The sequence below is a fragment of the Triturus cristatus genome, chromosome 5_1 (genome assembly GCF_964204655.1).
Source record: "Triturus cristatus chromosome 5_1, aTriCri1.1, whole genome shotgun sequence".
Classification (NCBI taxonomy): domain Eukaryota; kingdom Metazoa; phylum Chordata; class Amphibia; order Caudata; family Salamandridae; genus Triturus; species Triturus cristatus.
Genome location: NC_140587.1, coordinates 984,857,358 through 984,878,030, shown reverse-complemented (window position 1 = coordinate 984,878,030; position 20,673 = coordinate 984,857,358). Strand labels below are relative to the sequence as shown.

Here is a 20,673-nt window from a genome sequence, read left to right as displayed (position 1 = left end):
AACTGGCAAAACACATGTGCACTCTGACAGACGCTGTGAGGCACATGACCACAGTTGTGGCTGAGGGCAATCGGGACATCAATAAAAACCTACAGGAGCTCACCCGTGCCATCCTAGCAGGACAACACAGCAAGCGCAGGAGGCACAGGCAGAACTTGCTCCATACTACTGCATCTACCAGGGCCATCACAAAGCTCTGCAACAGCACTGCAGTTTTGTCCCGCTGCTCCGTGTCACTGCAGGTGGACCTCGGGCATTACTGTGGGGATATAGCGAAGGCCTTAGGCCAGGTGGCCACTGCAGTGGAACACTTGCAGTCAGGGACATTTAGTGGCAGCAACTTGGGAGGGGAGGAGGACAGTGAGGCCGCATCAAGTGTGAGCAGCGTGTCCGTGCCGGAGACCTGCAACAGGAGGCGCAGTTCACACAGCTCTACAGCCACAGATACACAGCCTGGTGAGGTAGAGGAGACAGGCGACAGGAGGCTGGGGGTACGTGGGAAGCGGCACTAGACATTCAGTCCCGCATCTCAGTCCATGGTGGTATAACCATGGGCCAGTTGCATTTTGCGTTTGCACTCCCGTGATGACAACGGATATGTTTTTCTCCACAATGATTAGAAGCACTGTAATTTTTTCTACTCATGTTACATCACTTGGACAAGTGCTCATGTGAAGTAAACATTAGCACACCAAAATATATTGTCATGGCTCATTCTTACCTGGCTCTGAAATGATGTTGTGTGATGTATGTCCGCCTCCTTTGACCTTCAGCTGTGTTTGGCACGTGTGACTGTCAGTGTTGTGCGGGTGGTTGGTCATCCCGATTGTTGTCGTTTCTGTCCATATTTATGGGCATCCCCCTTCTGGTTGCAATGTTGTGCAGCATGGCACATACTGCTACAATCCTGCAGCAGGTCTCTGGCTTATATTGCAAAGCATCACCAGTCTTATGTAGGATCCGGAAGCGACTCGTCACGATCCCGAATGTTCTCTCAATCACATTTCTTGTGCTAATATGTGCCGCGTTGTAGCGTTGCTCCTGTGGTGTTGCTGGGTTGATGTAGGGGGTGAGGATATATTCCCGCAAGGCGTATGCACTGTCACCTACAGGGGGGAAGCAAAGGCTTAGCGGCAGTAATGCTAATACATGTGTGATACTGATGTAATGAATAGGTATGAGTATGTACCAAGCAGGAGTCCCTCTCCAAATTCTCCATTGAGCAGACACATGTGGATGCCACTGTGTCTGAATATATATGAGTTGTGTGTGCTCCCTGGAAATTGTGCCACTATGGCCATGATTATGTGCTTGGCATTGCACACGACCTGCACGTTGATGGAGTGATAGTACTTCCTGTTACGGAAGATGTACTCATTGGCTGAGGAGGGACAGATGGGGACATGCGTGCAGTCAATGCATCCTATGACATGGGGGAATTGAGCCACCTGGTAGAATTCCTGTTTGGTCTGGTCCATCTACTGTGGGGTTGTGGGGAAGGTGATGTGGGTATGTATCATTGTCAGCATGGCATCAATGAATTTACGGAAGAAGCGTGAAAGTGTGCTTTGTGATACGCCTCCCGCTACCGCTACGACCCCCTGGAAACTTCCAGACACCAGTAGGTGCAGGCTGCATAGGACCTGGACGTGCGCAGGAATGGCATTGGTCCTACGTGTCTGGTGCTGCAGTAATGGTTCCAGGTCAGCAATTAGGCGCATTATCATGGCACGATTGAGACGGTACTTGTCATATACTTCCTCCTCATTTTGGCCCAGCAATGTAATGCGCACTCTGAATACCCTCTCCTGGATCCTCCTCCTGCGCTGTGCTGCTGCATTTATTCTCATCCTCTTTGCAAGCACGTAGAGCGCTGCCATTTTGTAAAAGGAAACGGGGTCTCCAGGCCCATTTTTGAAGGCTTTCTGATTAATTACACCTGTGGTACACTTTGACTACTTTTTTTTTTGTTTGGGTGTGTCTGCAACTTTACCTCCTGGTTCAGATTCCCCTTAATCAGCTCATGCTAAATAGCGAATTTGAAGGTTTTCGGTATTAGCGATTTTTGATGAATTCTTTAGCGATTCTTTATTTGCTAATCGCTAATGCCAGGCGCTATTTATGTTTTCGCTATTACCGATTCTTTATTTTGCGATTCTTTAATGTAACAGGGTTTTTTTAAAGCGATTCTTTATTTTTTTCGGTACTGGGGTTGATGCATTGGAATCGGTTGTGTGGCACTCGCTAACGGACGATTTTAGCGATTCGCTATTTTTGCCAGGACATTTTTGCTTGATGCATGTGCCAGCTAGTTGTTAGCAGTATAGGTGTAATATCATCAATGTAAATACTTTAAATGACCACTGACTAAAGAGAGTTTTAAATGTTTATATAGTAAATTTCATGTGAACCAAAGAATACAAAGTGCAGCTCGAACACTGTTTCTTCAAGAAAGGAAAATAAAATTAAGTCAGAAATTTCAGACTACGTTATAATAATGACAGTACATGAAAAGGGAGAAAACAGAGAGAGCAGTACATTGACATACTACACACAATTATAGTTACCTAGAATGGTGTGGAAACCAACCCCTGGGCCTAGGAGCTGGAAAGGGTCCCCTGGGACAGGTCAGGAGACCAAAGCATTCAGGACAGGATAGGTGACCTCTTTTAGATTCGACGCCTGCGTCTCACCCCTCTCTGATACTCTCTTCCTCCTTGATTCTTCCACAATCTTCTTCTAGCTCTTTACCTAATTCACTCCTTGATTCTTCCATGATGTTCTTCAAATTTAGCTTTGACTCTAAGTTCTGAAGTTCGGTTCTGCTCAGTTCTCGGACAGCATCTCGGTCTCTCAGCATCTCTGCAGTACGAGCGATCTTGCATGCATATCTAACTAACTAAACTACCTCAATTATACTCTTCTAATGGTAGACACCACCCCTAAATGTTGTAAGTTCATGAAACTCTTAATTCTGATTGGACAAGCAAGGGGAGATGATCATCACACCATGCTAAGTTTTAATATTTTCTAAAGCTTATTGTTCAATGTTCCCACCCCTTAATTACTTTCCCAAGCTTTATTTCCCACCCGTATTCACATCTTAATCAATGCAATGTATGCAATTTGGTTCCGTTCACAGGACATCATGTTGTTCCCAGGTCATGTTACTGTTTTCTTTTGGATGGCATTCAAGGCTTTGCATCGCGGTTCCTGGCTTGTTATTACTGCGCATGTGAAGTAATCACATGGTACACGAGTTTCTGTCCCACTTGGCGGCCCAAATACGAACTAATAGAGAGGTCAAAGAAAAGAATATTAAAATCAAAATAAATGATTTCACTGTATACCACAGGGGTCTCCAACCGGTCAATCGCGAGCTACCGGTAGCTCGCCGAGACCCTGTGAGTAGCTCGTGAAGCTTGTGGCTGAATTTAGTAGCCCTTTAGTGTTGTTTGGGCTTTTTAGGCTGTTTGCAGGTCTGTTGCCCGCCCTCACCCAAACCAGCTGCTCAGATTGCTTTGAGCTTAGCTGGGGCGGGGCAGGCCAGGCCGAAGAGGATGACGTGCCTCTCCTTCCATCGCAGATCAGCATCTTCTTGTACCTCGTGACCAGGTGTCTATGTGGCCCCTGCCTTTTCCTCACGGGCACCGCGCTCATTGTATGAGTCACGAGTGCGGAGCTGCATTAGGTGTGGCAGGGCAGAGCAGCTGTTTGCCGGTCGCGCAAGCTGTAAAGAACTGCCGGGACACGCGCCATCTGCCCTTTCAGCTGTACAGCCTGCCACCTTTCCTTCACCAGAGCAGCAGGTAAGCTGGGGTGGGAGCACACCCAGAACAATTCTGAAGTCTAGTTTAATTTATTAATTACACTGGACGGCACGCAAAAAGCACAATACGTTCGAATATGCAGCTTCGGCCATTTTTTCACAAAAAGCTGTTAATGATCTGTGATGGCCCCATTCTCAGCGCTTTCCACTTCTTATTCTGCTACTTCCTCCGGCTTCCCCTCCCCTCTATCTCCCTGGGGACAGCAGTTATTTAGCCCTCTATTCCGGTATTGTTATCTCCTGAGCCTGGCTGTAAACTGGGAACAGGATGAAAAAAAAGGAACTGTGATGCACTTTCAACAGCGAAAGTTGAATTTATGTGTAAATTAAATCACTTCTTCATGAACTGCCTCCACTTTAACTCCCCCTGACCCCCCTCCAACCTCGGCCATCAACCCCTCCTTCATTTCGAGCAGGCCTGATTTAGAATGCATATTGGTGAAGTGATTGCTTTCAAACCGACATGTTAGGCCAGGAGAAATGAAAGATGTTGCTAAATTCGAATAAAACAGCTAATAATAAATATAGCGGCTTGGAGTAATATTTAGTGCCGGGTTACAATTAACACAAAAACAAATGTAAGTAAGAAGTGAATTACAAAAGTTATTATCGGGTCAGGGAGCGTGTGTGGGGAGGAGGTAGGAGTGACAACTCACAATCAGCTTTGGTAACGCTGAAGTAGGAACTGTTATTTAGGGACTCTAACTAACAAAGGTTGCCCGCCCTTTCCTCTCAGATGCGCGGTGAATTCATTCGAGCAGAGCACAGAGGTCCGTCAAGTCAAGTGTTTGATTCGAGAGCTCATAGAGAGGAGCATGGCTTGGGAGTGGCATGGACCTGACGGGGAGGTGGTGGCTGGGTCAGCTTGGCTCTCCCTGCAGCAAATGGGCTACCTACCGATTGGGAAAATCAGAGGACGAGAATTGTCAGGAAAGGGCGTGTCTTTTAGAAACTGGTTTGAAGGTTGGTAGGGCCAACTTGGAGTGACATCTTTTGAGGACAGTAAAGTGGGTGCAAACATAAATGGTAAAAGCAAGTACTGAAACATGCTGGTAGCTGGTAACAAAAACAGAAAAGGAAGTGTTTTTCTCCACTTAAACACGCTCTATGTGCCTTGCTGAGATCAACAGTTGTAACCCACAAATGTCAGTCTTATATTCTGCTGGGTGTTTGACTTATACTAGTGAACAAACCAAAGTGCAGCACAGAAATATCCACAAAATCCTTTGTTTTATTTATACGTGTTTTTATGCAGTTACCCAGCAGGAGTGGATGTAGTGTAGTTGTAGTCAAGTGTGATATATGTGCGGAAGTGACATTTGGAGTGGCTCAATTGCTGACCTCTTTGCGAATTTAAACCTGGGGTAATTTCATCATAAATACTTGATTCTGAGCTAATCACTTTTTCTGGCATTTTAAAGAGCAAATATATGAAATGTTAAAACAGTCAGTACAGCTTTCTTTAGTAGTTTGACCCAATTCCATCACTTTGGGGTTACATTCCAGCCTCAACAGCTCCCGCCCTACCATGCCACTAATATACCTGCATATTTTGTTTTTACTTCTCACCAAGCCAGACAATCAATCCTCAACAGTGTCAGACTCAAGGAGAAAACTAGATGGTCAGTTGCTCAATATTAAGCAGCAGATCTTGTTTTCCAAAACTGAACATTATTTTAATTGTTTTTAAAAATATAAAAGGCTGCGCAAGACGACAGCTCAGGAAATCCCATTGAGTCAAGCAGAGGCAATGAATTCTATGTGGTGATTCTTTTTAAGACGAGCTATGTCCAGTCCAGTCCTGGTGAGAGTGGACAGTTTATGCTGGCTGTGCATGTGTGGGAGAAGACTGATGCTTGTGTATTGTGGGCTGGAAACACAACACTAAAGAGTGAATGGCGAGATCCTGCATGCATACGTCATGAGTCCTGTGACAGTTCTCATGATGCTGTTTAGCGCTATAGTACCTTATTCTGGGGGGCATATTTAGCAAACTTTCACATAGGGCAGCAAGCCACCTTGCTGGACTAAGGTAAAGGGCAGAATGTGCAGTATTTAACATTATATGACGCATTCCTTTCCCTGAACTGGCACACAAACTGCTGCCTAGTCAAGTATTGTGTTCAAACCACGGTATGAGCTCTGAAGAAATTAGGCTTAACATCAATGAAACTGGGCCTGGGAGGTCTCTCGGAAAAATGCACGAGTTGCTTGGCGGTTAGTAGCTCACGACGATTTTCACTGACCAGAAGTAGCTCTCACTACACAAAAGGTTGGAGACCCCTGGTATACCACCTATCTCTACTCTACTCACATTTACTTATAATAATCTTCCGCATTAGCATTATAGTAAACTTGCATGGTTTAGTTTCAGCAAAGCATGCACATTATCATGTGGGTTGCAAGCGGCCATTTTAAGAGCAACTGCGCAGCTGCAAAGATTTCCCTCCAGGCGATAGTACGTCATACTACGTAGATGCAGTAGACGCATGCGCAATGCAGAGTCCCGCCTTTAGCAGCCATCTTTAGTGACACTCAGATTGCTTGTTAGTAAAACAAATAGGCAAGCTTCCCCTGAATTTAAATGTATGAATTTTGGTGCAGATTAGTAGTTACAAATACAATGATTACGGAGTTACAAGTTATTTGAGAGAATTGCTTACGAGCAAGTCTCTTTTTATACGAGTCCTTGCTCCATCAATCCCCTCTCTGATGGCATTTATTGCCATCACTAATTTCCCACCACCAAATCAGAAGCCAACTTTAAAATATTTCAATTCCTTCTTCAATCTTTTCAATTCTTTCTTTTCTTTCTTTTTCGTTATTAAGCTGTAAATTCTTCATCTTTTTGTATAGATCTCCTTTCATGTCCTCTAACTGTATCTCATTGTATTTTCTCTTCTTTTCTTTTTCGTTCACTGTATATCTCTTTCTTTTCTTGCAACATTTGAAGCATGTCATTATTGCTAAAACTAATAGTGTTATTCCTAATATTGGTAGTATTATTTTACCTACAATACTATTACCTATGTTAGAAAACCAGCCGCCTACGGTTGTAATACTATTTGTTAACTTCTTCCATACACTGTCAACTTCCAGTGGTTTCAAATCTTCCTCCAATTTCGTAATAGTTTTTATATATCCTCCAATTTCGACACTTTTGTCAGGTATATAAGTGCAAAAATGTGGTGTTTTCAACAATTTACAGACTACGCCCTCGTTTGCCAATAATATATCAAGAGCAAGTCGATTTTGCAAAACCATAGATCTAATCGCAACCATTTCTGTATTAATCATCAAGAACCCTAAAGCAGTATCGGTCGATAGACTGTCAACTACTGTAGATAATTGACACATTCTACGTGAGTTTAGAATTACTCCCACTGAAGATATCAATGCACTGAATATATCACCTACTATTTCTGAAAAACTAGCTCTCTTCATACGTGTTAGTTCTTTTGCATTTTCATTGCTTCCAGTGATTCTTTTCACATGGTACACTTTTGGGAATACTATTCCAAGATAGCAACTACTGTACCAATGATCAGGCAGCCTAAAATATGCTTTGTCACCACATACATAATACATTCCAGAAAATACGCGATCTGTTCCACCTTTTAGTCCCCATCCTCCAATTACTTAAAAATTATGTTCGCATTCACTGGAACCAATACATACATTGTTATAGTCAGTCTTTAATCTATGGAGGCAGATCTTCCCTTTCTTTTCAAAGTTCAGGGACATAGCAGCATGAGTCTTGCCAGTTGTATACATTTTTTCTTTCTCAGCCCACTGAGGTATCTGATATTTCGGTTCAGAAGCCTTTCTTTGTAGGTCTTGTCTCCTTTGCTCAACTAAATTCAAAAGTATCTTTTCTTCTTTGCGTAATTTATATGTTAAATTGTGCATGTGTGCTTCTGCTATATCTATTGTTTTCACATTGAATCCTTAGTAATAAGAACTGGGTTCATGTTCTTTCGCATAGGAACCTCGGGAAAAATGACATTTATATTAGAATAATAATATTGTAACTTTCCTGTTCTATAAAACAAACTTGCTAAAACGCTACAAGAAATACCATAGGTTAAGGGAATATGGTGAAATGTTACACCTTCTGCTACTGATGCTGGTAATTTCATACATACATAACAATCACTCACTTCCATAGTGTCTACATATTGCGCTAATAAATTTGTGAAAACATTTAAAGCAGTGTCATTATTTGTCACAGTTTGGTGCACATCTAACTCATCTGGTGTTCCTAAAGCTACGCCTATCTCGTTCAGTCTTAGACTCATTCGGTGCTTCTAATTCTACTCTTTCTCCTTTAATGTTATCTACCCTTTCATGCGTACTTGTGTTATTCTTTTCTTTTGTAACCATCAAATAAGGAATGGCTACAGTCAGTACGAACCAAATTATAAGCACTAAAAATATACTTTGTATACACTTTCGTTTCTGTTTTCAAGCAGCCCTATTAACAGCCATCTTGGGCTAAGAAGATTTCTCTTTAATTCAGATTAATTTTTGAAATATACATTTCTTGGGAAATTTTCAAGTTGGTCTCACTTCTTCGGCAATCTGTTCTGCATTTATTTCTTCATCACTTTCTTAAATCTAAATTCTCGAAATCTTCAAGAATTACATAGGTCCATTCAGGACCTTTGAACTTATTGTTTAATACTTTTAATGTTTGACTTCGTCGTCTTGGCTTTTCAGCAGATGTCCCAGACTGACTAGAAATTTTGTTTACTTGGTCAGGTTCTTCATTAACTGTTTTGACCCTTTTTGCTTGTCCCGCACTGTCACTGTCTTCAAGTGTTCTTTTATTTTCATTAAGTTGTGGCACAATTTGATCGTTTTCGTTTTCAGAAACCCTTTCTGTCTGACCCTGTCCAGGGCTTATTTTTGCAATGTCCTTTTCTGCTTGGATGCATTCTTCTTCCCTGACTTGATCCTGTTCAGGTTTTATTTCGTTTTTCCTCTTTCTTCTACCTGAACTTGTTATTCTTTTCCTGCCTGGTCCTGCTCAGGTCTTACTGCACTTTGGTTTTCTGCAGCCTGAACGTGTTTCTCTAGACCTATCTGTCCCTCCTCAGACTCGTGAATGTTTTCATCCACCTCCGTCTGAGTAGATTGTTCTTTCCTTATCTGGTCCTGCTCAGGCTCTCCAACAATTGTATTTTCACCTTCCTGAGCTTGTTGTTCTATACCTATCTGGTCCTCACTATTCTCCTGTCTTTCTAACCTTGTTTGGCTTCTTGTTCTCACAATTACTTCAGGTATGTCAACCACTGGTATCCAGTCATCCTGACTTGTGCTTGGTTGTTCTCGATCAGCGACTTCAGGATCTGATATTCTAGATCCTTCAGCTGCACAACTTTCTGCAGCCTCAACTGCTTGAGTCAGTTGGGGACCTTCCGTGTCAAGTGTTGGTACTCTCGTAGTATGGCTTGCATGAATCCAATTAGGCAAGCCTGCACATTTCACTGTGGTGGTTGAAACAATATAACCTGATGTGGTTTTCCCCACCTGGGTGCTAGGCACAACTCTCGAGTGTGTTCCTTCACCACCACCCAATCACCAGGATTCAGATCATGTGCTTGATTCGGCTGCCTGGCAACTGCGTCTTCTCCAACCTGGTAAGCGATAGAACGCACTAGGTCAGCCAGTTCTTTGCAATATTCCAATACCAAGTCATCAGATATATTCAACAGTTTGTGTCCTGGTATACATGCCTGCCTCATTGCTCTTCCCATGAGTATTTCATGGGGACTCAACCCAGTATTCCTGTCAGGAATGCTTCTGAGCCCCATCAGAACAAGAGGTAAAGCATCAGGCCAGTCCATTGGTGTGGATGCACATACCTTTCCCAGTCTTTGCCTTTATAGTGCAATTCATTTGTTCTACCACTCCAGAAGCCTCTGGGCGGTATGCACAGTGCAGTTTTTGTTCAATTTTAAATGCTTCACAGATTAGTCAAATTATTTTATTATTAAAATGAGAGCCTCTATCGGATTCCAAGGTTACTCGAAAACCGAACCGTGGAATCAGTTCTCTCAACAATAGTATGACAACTGTTATACTGTCATTTCTTTTAGTAGGATGTGCCTCCACCCACCGTGAGAATAAACAAACTATGACAAGTATGTACTTCAAACCTCTGCAAGGTGGTAATTGGATGAAATCTTATTGTAACCTTATAAATGGACCTTCATCTTTTCCATTTTTTCCTTTACTGACCACTGTCTTTTGACCTGGATTCTTTTGCTGACAAATTAAGCATCTCTGGCATAGACTCTCTGCTACACTCCTAAACCTTGGGTTAAACCAATCCTGTTTAAAGGGTCTGATCAATGCGTCCCTGCCTATGTGGGCGTCTCCGTGGTACATCGTAGCAAATTGTGAAAGCATACAGTTTGGCATTACTGGCCTGCCATCTAGGTAAACCCACACATCGTCTTGTGACCTTTTTTCGCATCCTTCTTTCACCCATTCTTCCTTTTCTTTCAATTATACCTCCTCTTGTAGTTGTCTTACTTCCTCTCATGTTTCTAATCCTGAGAGTAGCATAAGTCGGCAGCTGATTCCACTTGTTTCAATTTTCTTATTCACTGCCATTTTATATTTGGCACAGTGTTGGGCAACCTGGTCAGCATACCTATTACCAGCTGTCACATAGTTATTTCCTGACTGATGTGCAGCACACTTGACCACTGCCACTTCTCAGACCCCCCAGGATATAGCGGCATAGATTAGCAAATTTAGCGGCACAAATATGGAAATTTAGCGGCAATTTTGCGGCGTTTTATTTGGCAGTTTATCCTACAACAAACACAGATCTCTTTGTTTTTTGAGTTATTTAACACCATGAAGCTATGTATACATAACTGCATAAGCACATAAATATATAAACATGTTTTATTATGAATATAGGAAAGAGCAAAACTATTCATCATTTGAAATGTTCTAAAAAGAGGTTGCATCTCATCTCACCTGCGGCCCAAATTACACTATCCCCTCCACCCACAACCAAACTGCTATTTTTCCCATAAACTAGACATTCCCATCATTGCTCCCAAACCCCTAAACCCATTCCCAAAAGCTTAGAACACCCCAAATTACCATACCAAAAACGTGCATTACCGCGACCTCGCACAAGGCCTAAAGTCGCGTCAAAAATGCACTTTGAAACTAGGCCCAAAACACCCCTTCCCCTCCATAGATTTCCTTCAAAACACTTGCAAACAAAATTAGACATTCCCACCTCTGATCCAAGCTAAGTACATCCACTCGGAACCACCTGGAACACCCTGCAATCGAACCCCAAAAACATGTAAACACTCACATTTAACATGGGCTCCTATGGCAGCTCCTTCCTTCCTCGACTTTGACTAAAAACACCCTTCCCATCGATCGATTCCTCCCAATCTTCCTGCACACCCATGAATTCCCCCTCCCTACCACCCACAGCAGCCCCGTTCCTCTCGAGCAAGTGGAACACCCTTAAAACCACTTCTCCACCATCCCAAAAACGCCCATTGGATAACATGGCATTTCGACCCTTTCAAAAAAGAGCGGTTTTTTTGCACTTCCCCTACTTCAATCCTCTTGAAACTCACTAGGACAGTAGTTCCAGCGATTACGAAGAATCTCAGCAACAATTACACAAATCCATTCAGTGGAAGGGGTACGACTTTTGCGTCAAACACGCGCCCCCCGCAAACAGGCAAAATCGCCCCAAAATCAGCCAAATCTGGATCGATTTTTGCCAAACCACTGGCAAACCTTCCCAACACCAAACCACACAAATCCAAACCAAATCCAGCCAGCTCACAGCAGCTTACCTGGGCCTCTGGGCCTCCTGAGACGACGATCCACCACCAGCACCAGCCACAACGATACGATGACGATCCAGACCGCCGCTCCAGACCAGGTGAGTCGAGTCGTCAGCACTGCCTGCTGTGAGGACCCCCCCTACCCCCCTTCTATTGGTCTATTGGACCCGTGGCAAGAGCCACTGGCCCAATAGAACAATAGAAGAGGAAGAGGGGCGGGTGGTCTGCTGTCTGCTGCTGGATGGGGGTGGGATGCCGCCAGGATGCCGCCAGGATGCCAGGATTTCGCGGGCACTTTTGTAAAAATCGCGGCATTTTTACAAAAGTGCCGATTTCGCGATTTTTTTGCAAATCGCGAAATCCTGGAGGGTCTGTTCTTTTGGCAATTGTATTGCTTCATGCAGTTCTTTTACGAATTTACCATTTTTGATTGGGGATCCTGAAGAAATCAAGAAATCCCTCTGCATCCAGAGCTGGCCAAAATCATGCACAACCCCGTAACCATACTGGCTATCAGTAAAAATGGTTACTTTCCAATTTTTCCCAATTTTACAGGCTTTAATCAAAGCCACTAATTTGGCTACTTGTGCAGATTTGACTCCTGGTAAAAAGGATGCTTCGACTATTCCAGCCAATGTACACACAGCGTAAGCAGCACTCAGTCCTCCCTCCTCATGGCGCATACATGAGCCGTCTACAAATAGCTCATGTTCAGCATTCTTCAGGGGTTCTTCCTGTATGTCTGGACGGGGTTTGGTGCAAAGTTCAATAACATCCAAACAGTCGTGCTCAACCTCATCCCTCACCTCTTCTCCATATACATCTGGCAACAAGGTAGCTGGGTTTAGAACGGTACACCTGACTATTGTCACATTTTCAGCACCTAATATGATTCTTTCATACTTAGTCATCCGACTAGGAGTAAGATACTGAGTTTGAGTTCTTGTCAACAGAATTTCAACTGAATGTGGAACATGTACCTTTACCAGATGTCCCATCACAATTGACTCGCTTTGTTCCTGACTTGTGCACGTTGCAGCTACTGCTTTTAAACAACCAGGTAAAGTTGAGGCTACAGGGTCCAAAGTAGCACAAATATATATGCCACAGGACGTCGCATCAAGCCATGTCTCTGAGTTAAAACTGAAAGTGCACAACTATTCCTTTCACACCAAAACAGTGCAAATTCTTTCGAGTAGTCTGGCATACCTAAGGCAGGAGCTTCAAACTGACACTTCCGTAACTTTTCAAATGCTTCCATACTTTCATCATCCCATTCTATTGGATCTTTTCCTCGTTTCTTGGTCATTTGTATTAGGGGTTTGGCTAGCAAGGAAACCCCCACAATCCACTGCCTACCATATCCCACAACCCCAAGGAACATTTTTATTTCTCTCTGGGTTTCAGGCAATTTCATCTGTCTTATTATTTCTAATCTCTCGGGAGTCACTCTCCTCACTTCACGTTCTATTTGGTGTCTAAGATATTTCACTTCGGGTCTGCAAAACTGCAATTTTTCAGGGGACACTTTATATCCACCATCAGCCAAATGATTTAACAAGGCAATTGAATCAGTAACACAGTCATCTCTTGTTTTTGACGCGACCAATAGGTCATCAATATACTGCACCAGGACTAACATCCTAGGCAGCACTAAAGTTTCAAGACACTTTTTCAAAATTTGGTTAAAAATTGAAGAACTTTCAGTATACCCTTGAGGAACACGATTCCAAAAGTAAATATGATCCTCAAATTTGAAAGAAAACAAATACTGGCTATCAGGATGCAATGGAATGGAGATGAAAGCGTGACATAAATGAATTACAGTAAACTATCCTGCCTTCCATGGTATCTGGTACAGGATTACTGCTGGATTAGGCACTACAGGGCAACATGGTACAACAATCTTGTTGATTTTTCGTAAACCTTGAACCACCCTATTTTTTCCATTGGGTTTCTTAATGCCAATTATAGGTGAATTGCATGGACTGCTCATTATTTCTTTTAGAATGCCTTGTTCAACCATTCGATCAATTTCTGCTGCTACACCAGCTTTAACTTCGGGACTCATTTTATATTGTCGAGTGTTTGGATAGACTGCACCGTCATTCACGGTTACTTTTACTGGATCTATATTTGCCATTAGCCCTATGTCTTTACCTGTAAAATCCCACACATCTGGATTTACTATCAATTTGACCTCATCTGTTAAATCGTCTTTTGTCATCAAGGAATACATCTAGTCTACTTCTGTGCCTTGTTTAGCTAGCATAATTTTATAGACTCCGTCTTCATCTGGGGTTTGAATTGCAACACCGTCCGGTTTGCAAAATATTGTGCAGTTCATTTTGCACAGTAGATCTCTGCCTAATAAGTTTACGGGACTGGAGTCACACCCCACAAATTTGTGCATTTCCCTGAAATTGCCAATGCATACATCAATTGGTTCTGTAATAGGAGTTCTAATCTGTTTGTTTGTTAATGTTATGTTAATAGAAATGTATAGAGCGCACGTACGCCGATTGGCTTCATGGCGCTAAGGCTCAGAAGGCTGACAGAAAAGACAGAAGCTAACCCTGTATAAATAGCCATGTTTTCAGAGATTTCCTAAACTGGAGGAGGTCGGTGCATGATCGGATTTCAAGCGGAAAAGAATTCCACAATTTGGGGGCGAGAGTGGCGAATCTGCGACCTCCTTGGTGTACCCGTTTGAAACCCGGGATAGAAAGAAGTGAGAGATGAGCAGACCTTAAATTGCGTGTGGGAGTGTGCCTGAGTATCATGCTGTTAATGAACTCAGGACTGGTGCTATGCAGGGATTTAAAAATGAGGCACCCCGTTTTGAAGGCACAACGCTTTGATATTGGGAGCCAATGTAGTTTCCTCAACAGAGGGGTAACTGTGTGCCATTTAGGTTGATGATAAATCAATCGTGCTGCCTGGTTCTGGACCATCTGTAGGCGCTTAAGCAAGTAGTGTGGCATGCCTAAGTATACAGAATTGAAGTAGTCCAGATGGGATAAAACCGTAGAAATCAGGAAACGGTGTATTTTCCTGATTTTGCGCATTTGGAAGAAGCACTTAGACACATGAGCTCCCACCTGAGTTTTCAGGGAAAGATCGCTGTCCAGAAATACTCCTAAAGTTTTGGCTGACGTGGACGGGGCGGGAGGAGAGCCAAGCTCTGAGGGCCAGTAGTGGGGGCCCCAGTGCTTATGGCTGTCACCAGTGAGAACTATCTCTGTCTTGCCAGGGTTTAGTTTGAGATGATTAAGATCCATCCAACTTTGAATATATAGCATGGTATCCTGGAATTCAGTGATAGAGCTGTGGGAACTATCGGCCCTGAGGATGAGCTGAAGATCATCAGCGTAATTGAGGACCAGCACATTCCTCTCTTTAAGAGACTGGATCAGGGGTGCCATATATATGTTAAATAAATGGGAAGAAAGGGCCGAACCCTGAGGGACCCCACAGCTGGTATTACGTGGGTGTGCTAGAAACTGACCCAGACGGACAGCCTGAGAACGATCCTCCGGGAAGGAAGTAAGCCAACGAGCCGCAGTCCCCTGAACACCAGCCCTCCTGACACGGTCGGCCAATATAATATGGTCGACCTGTGTCAAAGGCTGCGGAAAGATCCAGCAAGACCAGGGCCCAGGGACAGCCTCTGTCAGCATTATCCCGCAAGGTGTCCACAACCGTCAGAATCACAGATTCGGTGGAATGGGCTGGCCGAAAGCCAGCCTGATGAGGGTCCAAGTATTTTGATGCCTCTAAAAAATTAGAGAGGCATTTAGCTATGTGGCTCTCTAGAATCTTAGCCAAAAAGGGTAGCAAGGAAATCGGGCGGTAATTGGAAAGGAGCACGGGATCAGCTCCAGGCTTTTTCAAGAGGGGAACCACTACTGCTTTTTTGAAAGCCAGGGGGACTATGCCAGATGAAATGGATTCATTCAGTAATGTAAGTGCGGGGCCAGAATGAATTGCGAGGCAGTCTTTCAATATGTCAGGGGGACAGCAGTCGGCTGGAGCGCCTGATTTGATTTCCACTAATAGGTCTTGAAAGATCTTGTTACTAATAGTAGGAAAACAGCTAAGAGTCCTGTTGTTACAATGTGCCACAGGGGGGTCTAGTGAGGAGAGATGGGTGGGGATGCTGGCCTTTATTGAAATAATCTTATCAATAAAGTAATCATTTAACGAATTACATAGAACTTGAGAAGGCATGGCCTTCAAAGGAATACGCTCAGGATTGGATAGTTCATCAATTATAGAGAATATTTCTTTAGAGTTTTTATTAGATTTCCGAATACGATTAGAAAAATGGGCTGCTTTGGCTGTAAGAATGCGTTCCTTGTAGTCTTTCCTAGCAGAAGTATATATTTTCTTTCTGAAGAGTACTTCAGACGCCATTATCTCTCTAATTGGCGTAAGGCCAATTTCTGGGCCTTAAGGTCATTAGAGAACCATCTTTGTGCCTCCGCCCGGCGTACTAATTAGACTTTTTTTAATGGGGCGTGTTTATTACTAGCATCAAGTAACCATTTGGATACCTTCATTTCCGAGGTATTAACATCATAGCCGGGGGGTGGAGCTGTATCAGCTAATGTGTTAAGAAAGTCGTCTTTATTAATAAAATTCCACCTCCTGGCAAGGCCTCCTTCGGTCGCATTGATTTTCTTAGTAAGAGAGTCAGTGTGAATTTTAGCAAATGGTGATCGGACCAGATGCAGGGTGTGGCTATAGGGATAGAAATAGTCAAGCCACTTGCCCATATTTGATCCAAAATCCGACCCTTCAGATGTGTGGGGGATGAAACTAGCTGAGTGAGGTTGTAATTTCTGAGCAAGTCTGACATCTCTGCCGATTGTGGCCGTTCCTGAGGGTCCCCATACCAATAATTAAAGTCACCCACAAGGAGGACCTTGGCATGCTCAGTCACAAGTTTAGCTATCTGTTCGCTAAGTAATAGCGGAAAGTGAGACATCTGCTTAGGTGGTCTGTACGATAAAACACAGATCAAAGAATCATTAACTGATTCCAATTTTATAACTATGTTCTCGGTGTCTGTAAGAGAAAGACATGTCAAAGAGCAGAACCTGAGATTAGTATGAATGATGGCAGCAACTCCCCCACCTGACTTGCCCGAACACCGATTGGCAAAGATGATATAATAGTCAGGGAGTGAGCCATGTCTCGGTCAACAGCAGGACGTCAGGTTTATCGGTAAGCAAGAGTAAAACAATATCCAACTGATGCTTAACCAGGGAGCACGTATTAAGATAATAAATTGATATAGGCGCAACTCTAGGTTTGACCTGATTCCGGGGTATCTGGTTATGAACAGTTGCGGTCTGTAGTTCGGGAAAACTGCTCCGTTTGAGGAAGAGGTTATGAGCAACTAGAGGAGGCAAGGCCTCTTGGGAAAGGCACCAATTTAAAGTGTGCATCTTTTTCAGGGTAGCAGGTGAATATGTGAGGAATTGGGCATGGCAACTGGCCCCTGGGCCCGGAAGGGCGCAGACGGGCTTGCCTTTAGCACGCCTGCTGCGCGCAAGTGCTATCATCCGCTTTTATCCCCACGAAGGGGGAACGTCTGGTGCGCTGCCCGGGCCCCCACCCAATATGTCCGCCCGCTCTTGCCTGCTTCGCGTGAGGAATAGGATCGAAGCAGGTTCCGGATGGCCAGAGACAATTAAGTCAGGTGAGCCCTGGGTGATGGTCTGGTTGGGGGAAGAAAGATCAGTGGCGCAACTTAAAAACTAATTAAATAAAAGGAATACCAGTAACTTTTAAAAGGCTCCCGGCTTCCGCCTCAGGAGTCATCCTTTGGGATTTGAGATGCCCAGTACTTGGATTGAATCTCCGGAGAGGGGTAGGTTTGGAATCTAACAAAAAGGTAATTTCTTTTCCTTCTACTTTACCATCAATATATGGACCTGACTGATCTACCGGTAAGGATGCGCCAAGTACGCACTCCTCTTCCTCCCCCTCAGGCACCGTCATTGGTCACTATTACTGAAATAATTATCCTGCAAAAGAAATTGTGATGTTACAGTATTTTTCTTACCACTTCCTCCTTGAAATCCGGTGTCCTAACTGTACTTGGCCTCGTTCACAAAATTTGGCATAGAGGCAGGTGGCAACTGACTCTGTAGATTTACAACCTGCTGCGGTTGGCTCATTATCACCTCATTCTGCGTCTGTGGATTTAAATTTTGATTTGGGCCATTATTATTCTGAATATTTTTACACTCGTTTTTCCAATGCCCCAATTTTCCGCACCCATGACAGGGAAACTTTTCTTTGCCTCCTCTCTACTCATTCTTACCTTTAGTTTTGCCCCACTATTTTCACCTTGGCCTCACCCTTTTCCTTAATTTCCTGTTTGACTATTTAGTTGGAGTTCCTGCTGTTCTGCTACTTTTACTTGGGCCCACATCACTTTCTCCTCTAACTTTTTCCGTCTATTGTCAATTTCGTTTCCACAATACTTTGCGTATTTGAGTAGATCATCTATCGGCCTTGTTTGCCAACACAACATGTGTTGTCAAATCATATCTCTAATTTCTGGGTTTAATCCTGTCACAAATCGAAATACAAAATGTCCCATATCTTCATCTCCGATATTCTCAAATTGCCTATATTGATTAAACACTTGCAGCAGTCATTCATAATAAGTATGTACAGACTCATTTCTATCCTGGGTCGTTCTGTCTATTTTTACCCAATCTGTTTCTTTCGGAGGAATTTTCCCTTTCAAGAAAATGATCACCTGGTGATATTTCTTCATTACTTCTTCTGAAGGAGCTCCTATTTTCTCATCTCACGGGTACTCATCACAAGGCCAATCAACAGTAATTTTACATTCTGTCCACAAATTTGCAGGTACCACTATGTCAAACAGACCATCCAAATCTTTTAGCAAAACCTTTGAAACCTTCGCAAATCTTTCAACTTGCCTGTTCCATTCAACTGGTTTTTCTCTTAGCTTCGGGAAATCATTAGTAAAGGACATAATATCCTGTCTAGTCCATGGAACATGTACATAGCCTCCTCCTAGTACCTCTCTCATGGGACATAATCTCTCAACCTTTTCTGTTTCTTTCAACAGATATTCAGAGGTTGTTCTATTTGCCTGTGCTTCTTCCTCATCCATCTAGCTTTCCATTTGTCTAGATGCCCCCATTTTTGCGGAATGGTCATTAATTCTTTAACCTGTAATTTTCTTCCGGTCACATTAATATTTTCTAAGTCTTTATCACTGAAATCTGCTCTGTATGGTTTCTGTAATACCTTGGATTTCCCTATTTCGATTCCCATTTCATGGGCTAGATCTGTCAGTTTCTCATGGAATACTTTTGTATTTCTAGTGATACTTCTACAAATGAACAGTAACTCTTCTTCATTGTAAGTATTTAGCCTGTCTAGTCCCACATTTCCAGCTATCATTTCTTCCAATCCTTTTTAGGTCTCGCCTAGCTATTGCGTAGCAATCGCTATGCGAGACTCTAGTAAGGGGCTCCCAAAAGTGCTCCCAAAAGTGGATTGCATGGCGAGCACGTGCGCAATCACGTGCATCGTGCCGCCATGCAATCCACTTTTGGGGAAGCGCTTCAGCCCACTGGCGCGTGCACTGGCAACGGGCGTGCGGTGACGCGCACAATGACGAGCAGAGGCGCCAAATGGCTTTCCTCTCTCGTCATGGTGCTCGCACATCGCACACCACTCGCCAGCCAGCCTGCTTTCACTTTTGCGCCTCAGTCTCGTTTTTTTTCGCTCCCCACCTCTCCTCTCTGACCATGCCTCCCTCCTCTCCTTCCGCCCCCGCAGCCTCTCGTCCTTTTCTCCTCACTCCTCCACTCTGTTTTCCTAAACCATCCCTGTTCAGTTTTCTTCTCTCTTTCTCCCCGTCTCCGCGTCCCTCCTTCCTCCGCGCTGCCTCTCTCCGCACCCCCGTCCTTTTCACCCACTCTCTTTCGCCTCTTTGACTTTCCTTCGACAATTAGCGCTCCTCGCCCGCCTTCCCGCTCTCGTTTTCTACCCTTAGCCTCTCCCCCCTCTCTAGCTACTGCCTCCTTATGTTAAATCACCAGGCAGCTTTCCCTAAAGTTACTAATCTACCAAAAGCTGCAGATTTATATATAGTTGGCGATTATTGTATTATCTTTTTGAAGACTAGAAAGTTTGTCAGTCAGCATAGGGTTTCAAATGAATAAGATGCAAATTGGCGAGCTGAATTTATTTATTTTCTATCTTTCGGAGCTTTTATATATTTATTTGCAAGTAGATATTTTAGAGCTACCTGATGCACTCTGCATAATCAGTTGTAAAACATGCCCTTGATTTCAGTCCATGAGAATAGGCACTAATATTCCAAAAGCGCTTCCAGGCTAAGCAAAGTGTGGGGATTTGATATAAAATTGCATATAACAAACATACAAAACATAGGGCTCGATTTATAATTTGGCAGTCGGGCCGTCCTCCACCAGGATCAGAGTAAATTGCTTTGTTGCCCTAGCGGAGGTCCCGACGAGGCAATTTTGGAATGTCCATTGTACATTTCAGCATCAACAGGAACCGTCGACAATGCGGTTCCTGACAGTGTATTGTAACTTTGACATACGGCTCTGTCAAGCATGACGGAGCTGTAGAGCAGTTTCATTTTTTTTCAAACAAATCCCCAAAGCTGGATTCTGTTTTTGAAAATAAAAAAATGTTACCTTCCATGGCAAGATGGCGCCCGTGACAGCATGATGAGCCCGGCGCAGAGCCCCAGAGACACGGTGAACTTCAAGGCAAGACCTACCGGTGAAAAACACCAGGCAACCCAGAGACTCGGCAGTCAGGGTGCAGGAAAAGCATTGGAAGTTAGTAGCGAGGAGCGGAAAGAACTTGCAAAGCAGAGCCGCAAGGGGAAGGCAAGATGACACCCACTGCAGAATGGTGAATCTGGCACAGAACCCCTGGGACACGGCCAAAGCTAGACGTACTGGTGAGGGG

General features: G+C 43.7%; 1 protein-coding gene across 5 annotated transcripts in view; it reads right to left on the bottom strand.

Annotated features, from left to right (window-relative positions):
- The window catches only part of ATPSCKMT (ATP synthase c subunit lysine N-methyltransferase), a 216,236-nt gene that overhangs the window by 90,887 nt on the left and 104,676 nt on the right, over positions 1–20,673 (bottom strand). Inside the window, exon 4 of one of the 5 annotated variants that reach the window (XM_085606093.1) lies at positions 9,362–9,468. The exons of the other annotated variants lie outside the window; for them this stretch is intronic. Within the exon in view, the coding sequence (XP_085462219.1) occupies positions 9,362–9,468 (107 nt within the window). The remainder of the gene's footprint in view (positions 1–9,361; positions 9,469–20,673) is intronic. 5 annotated transcript variants of the gene reach the window in all.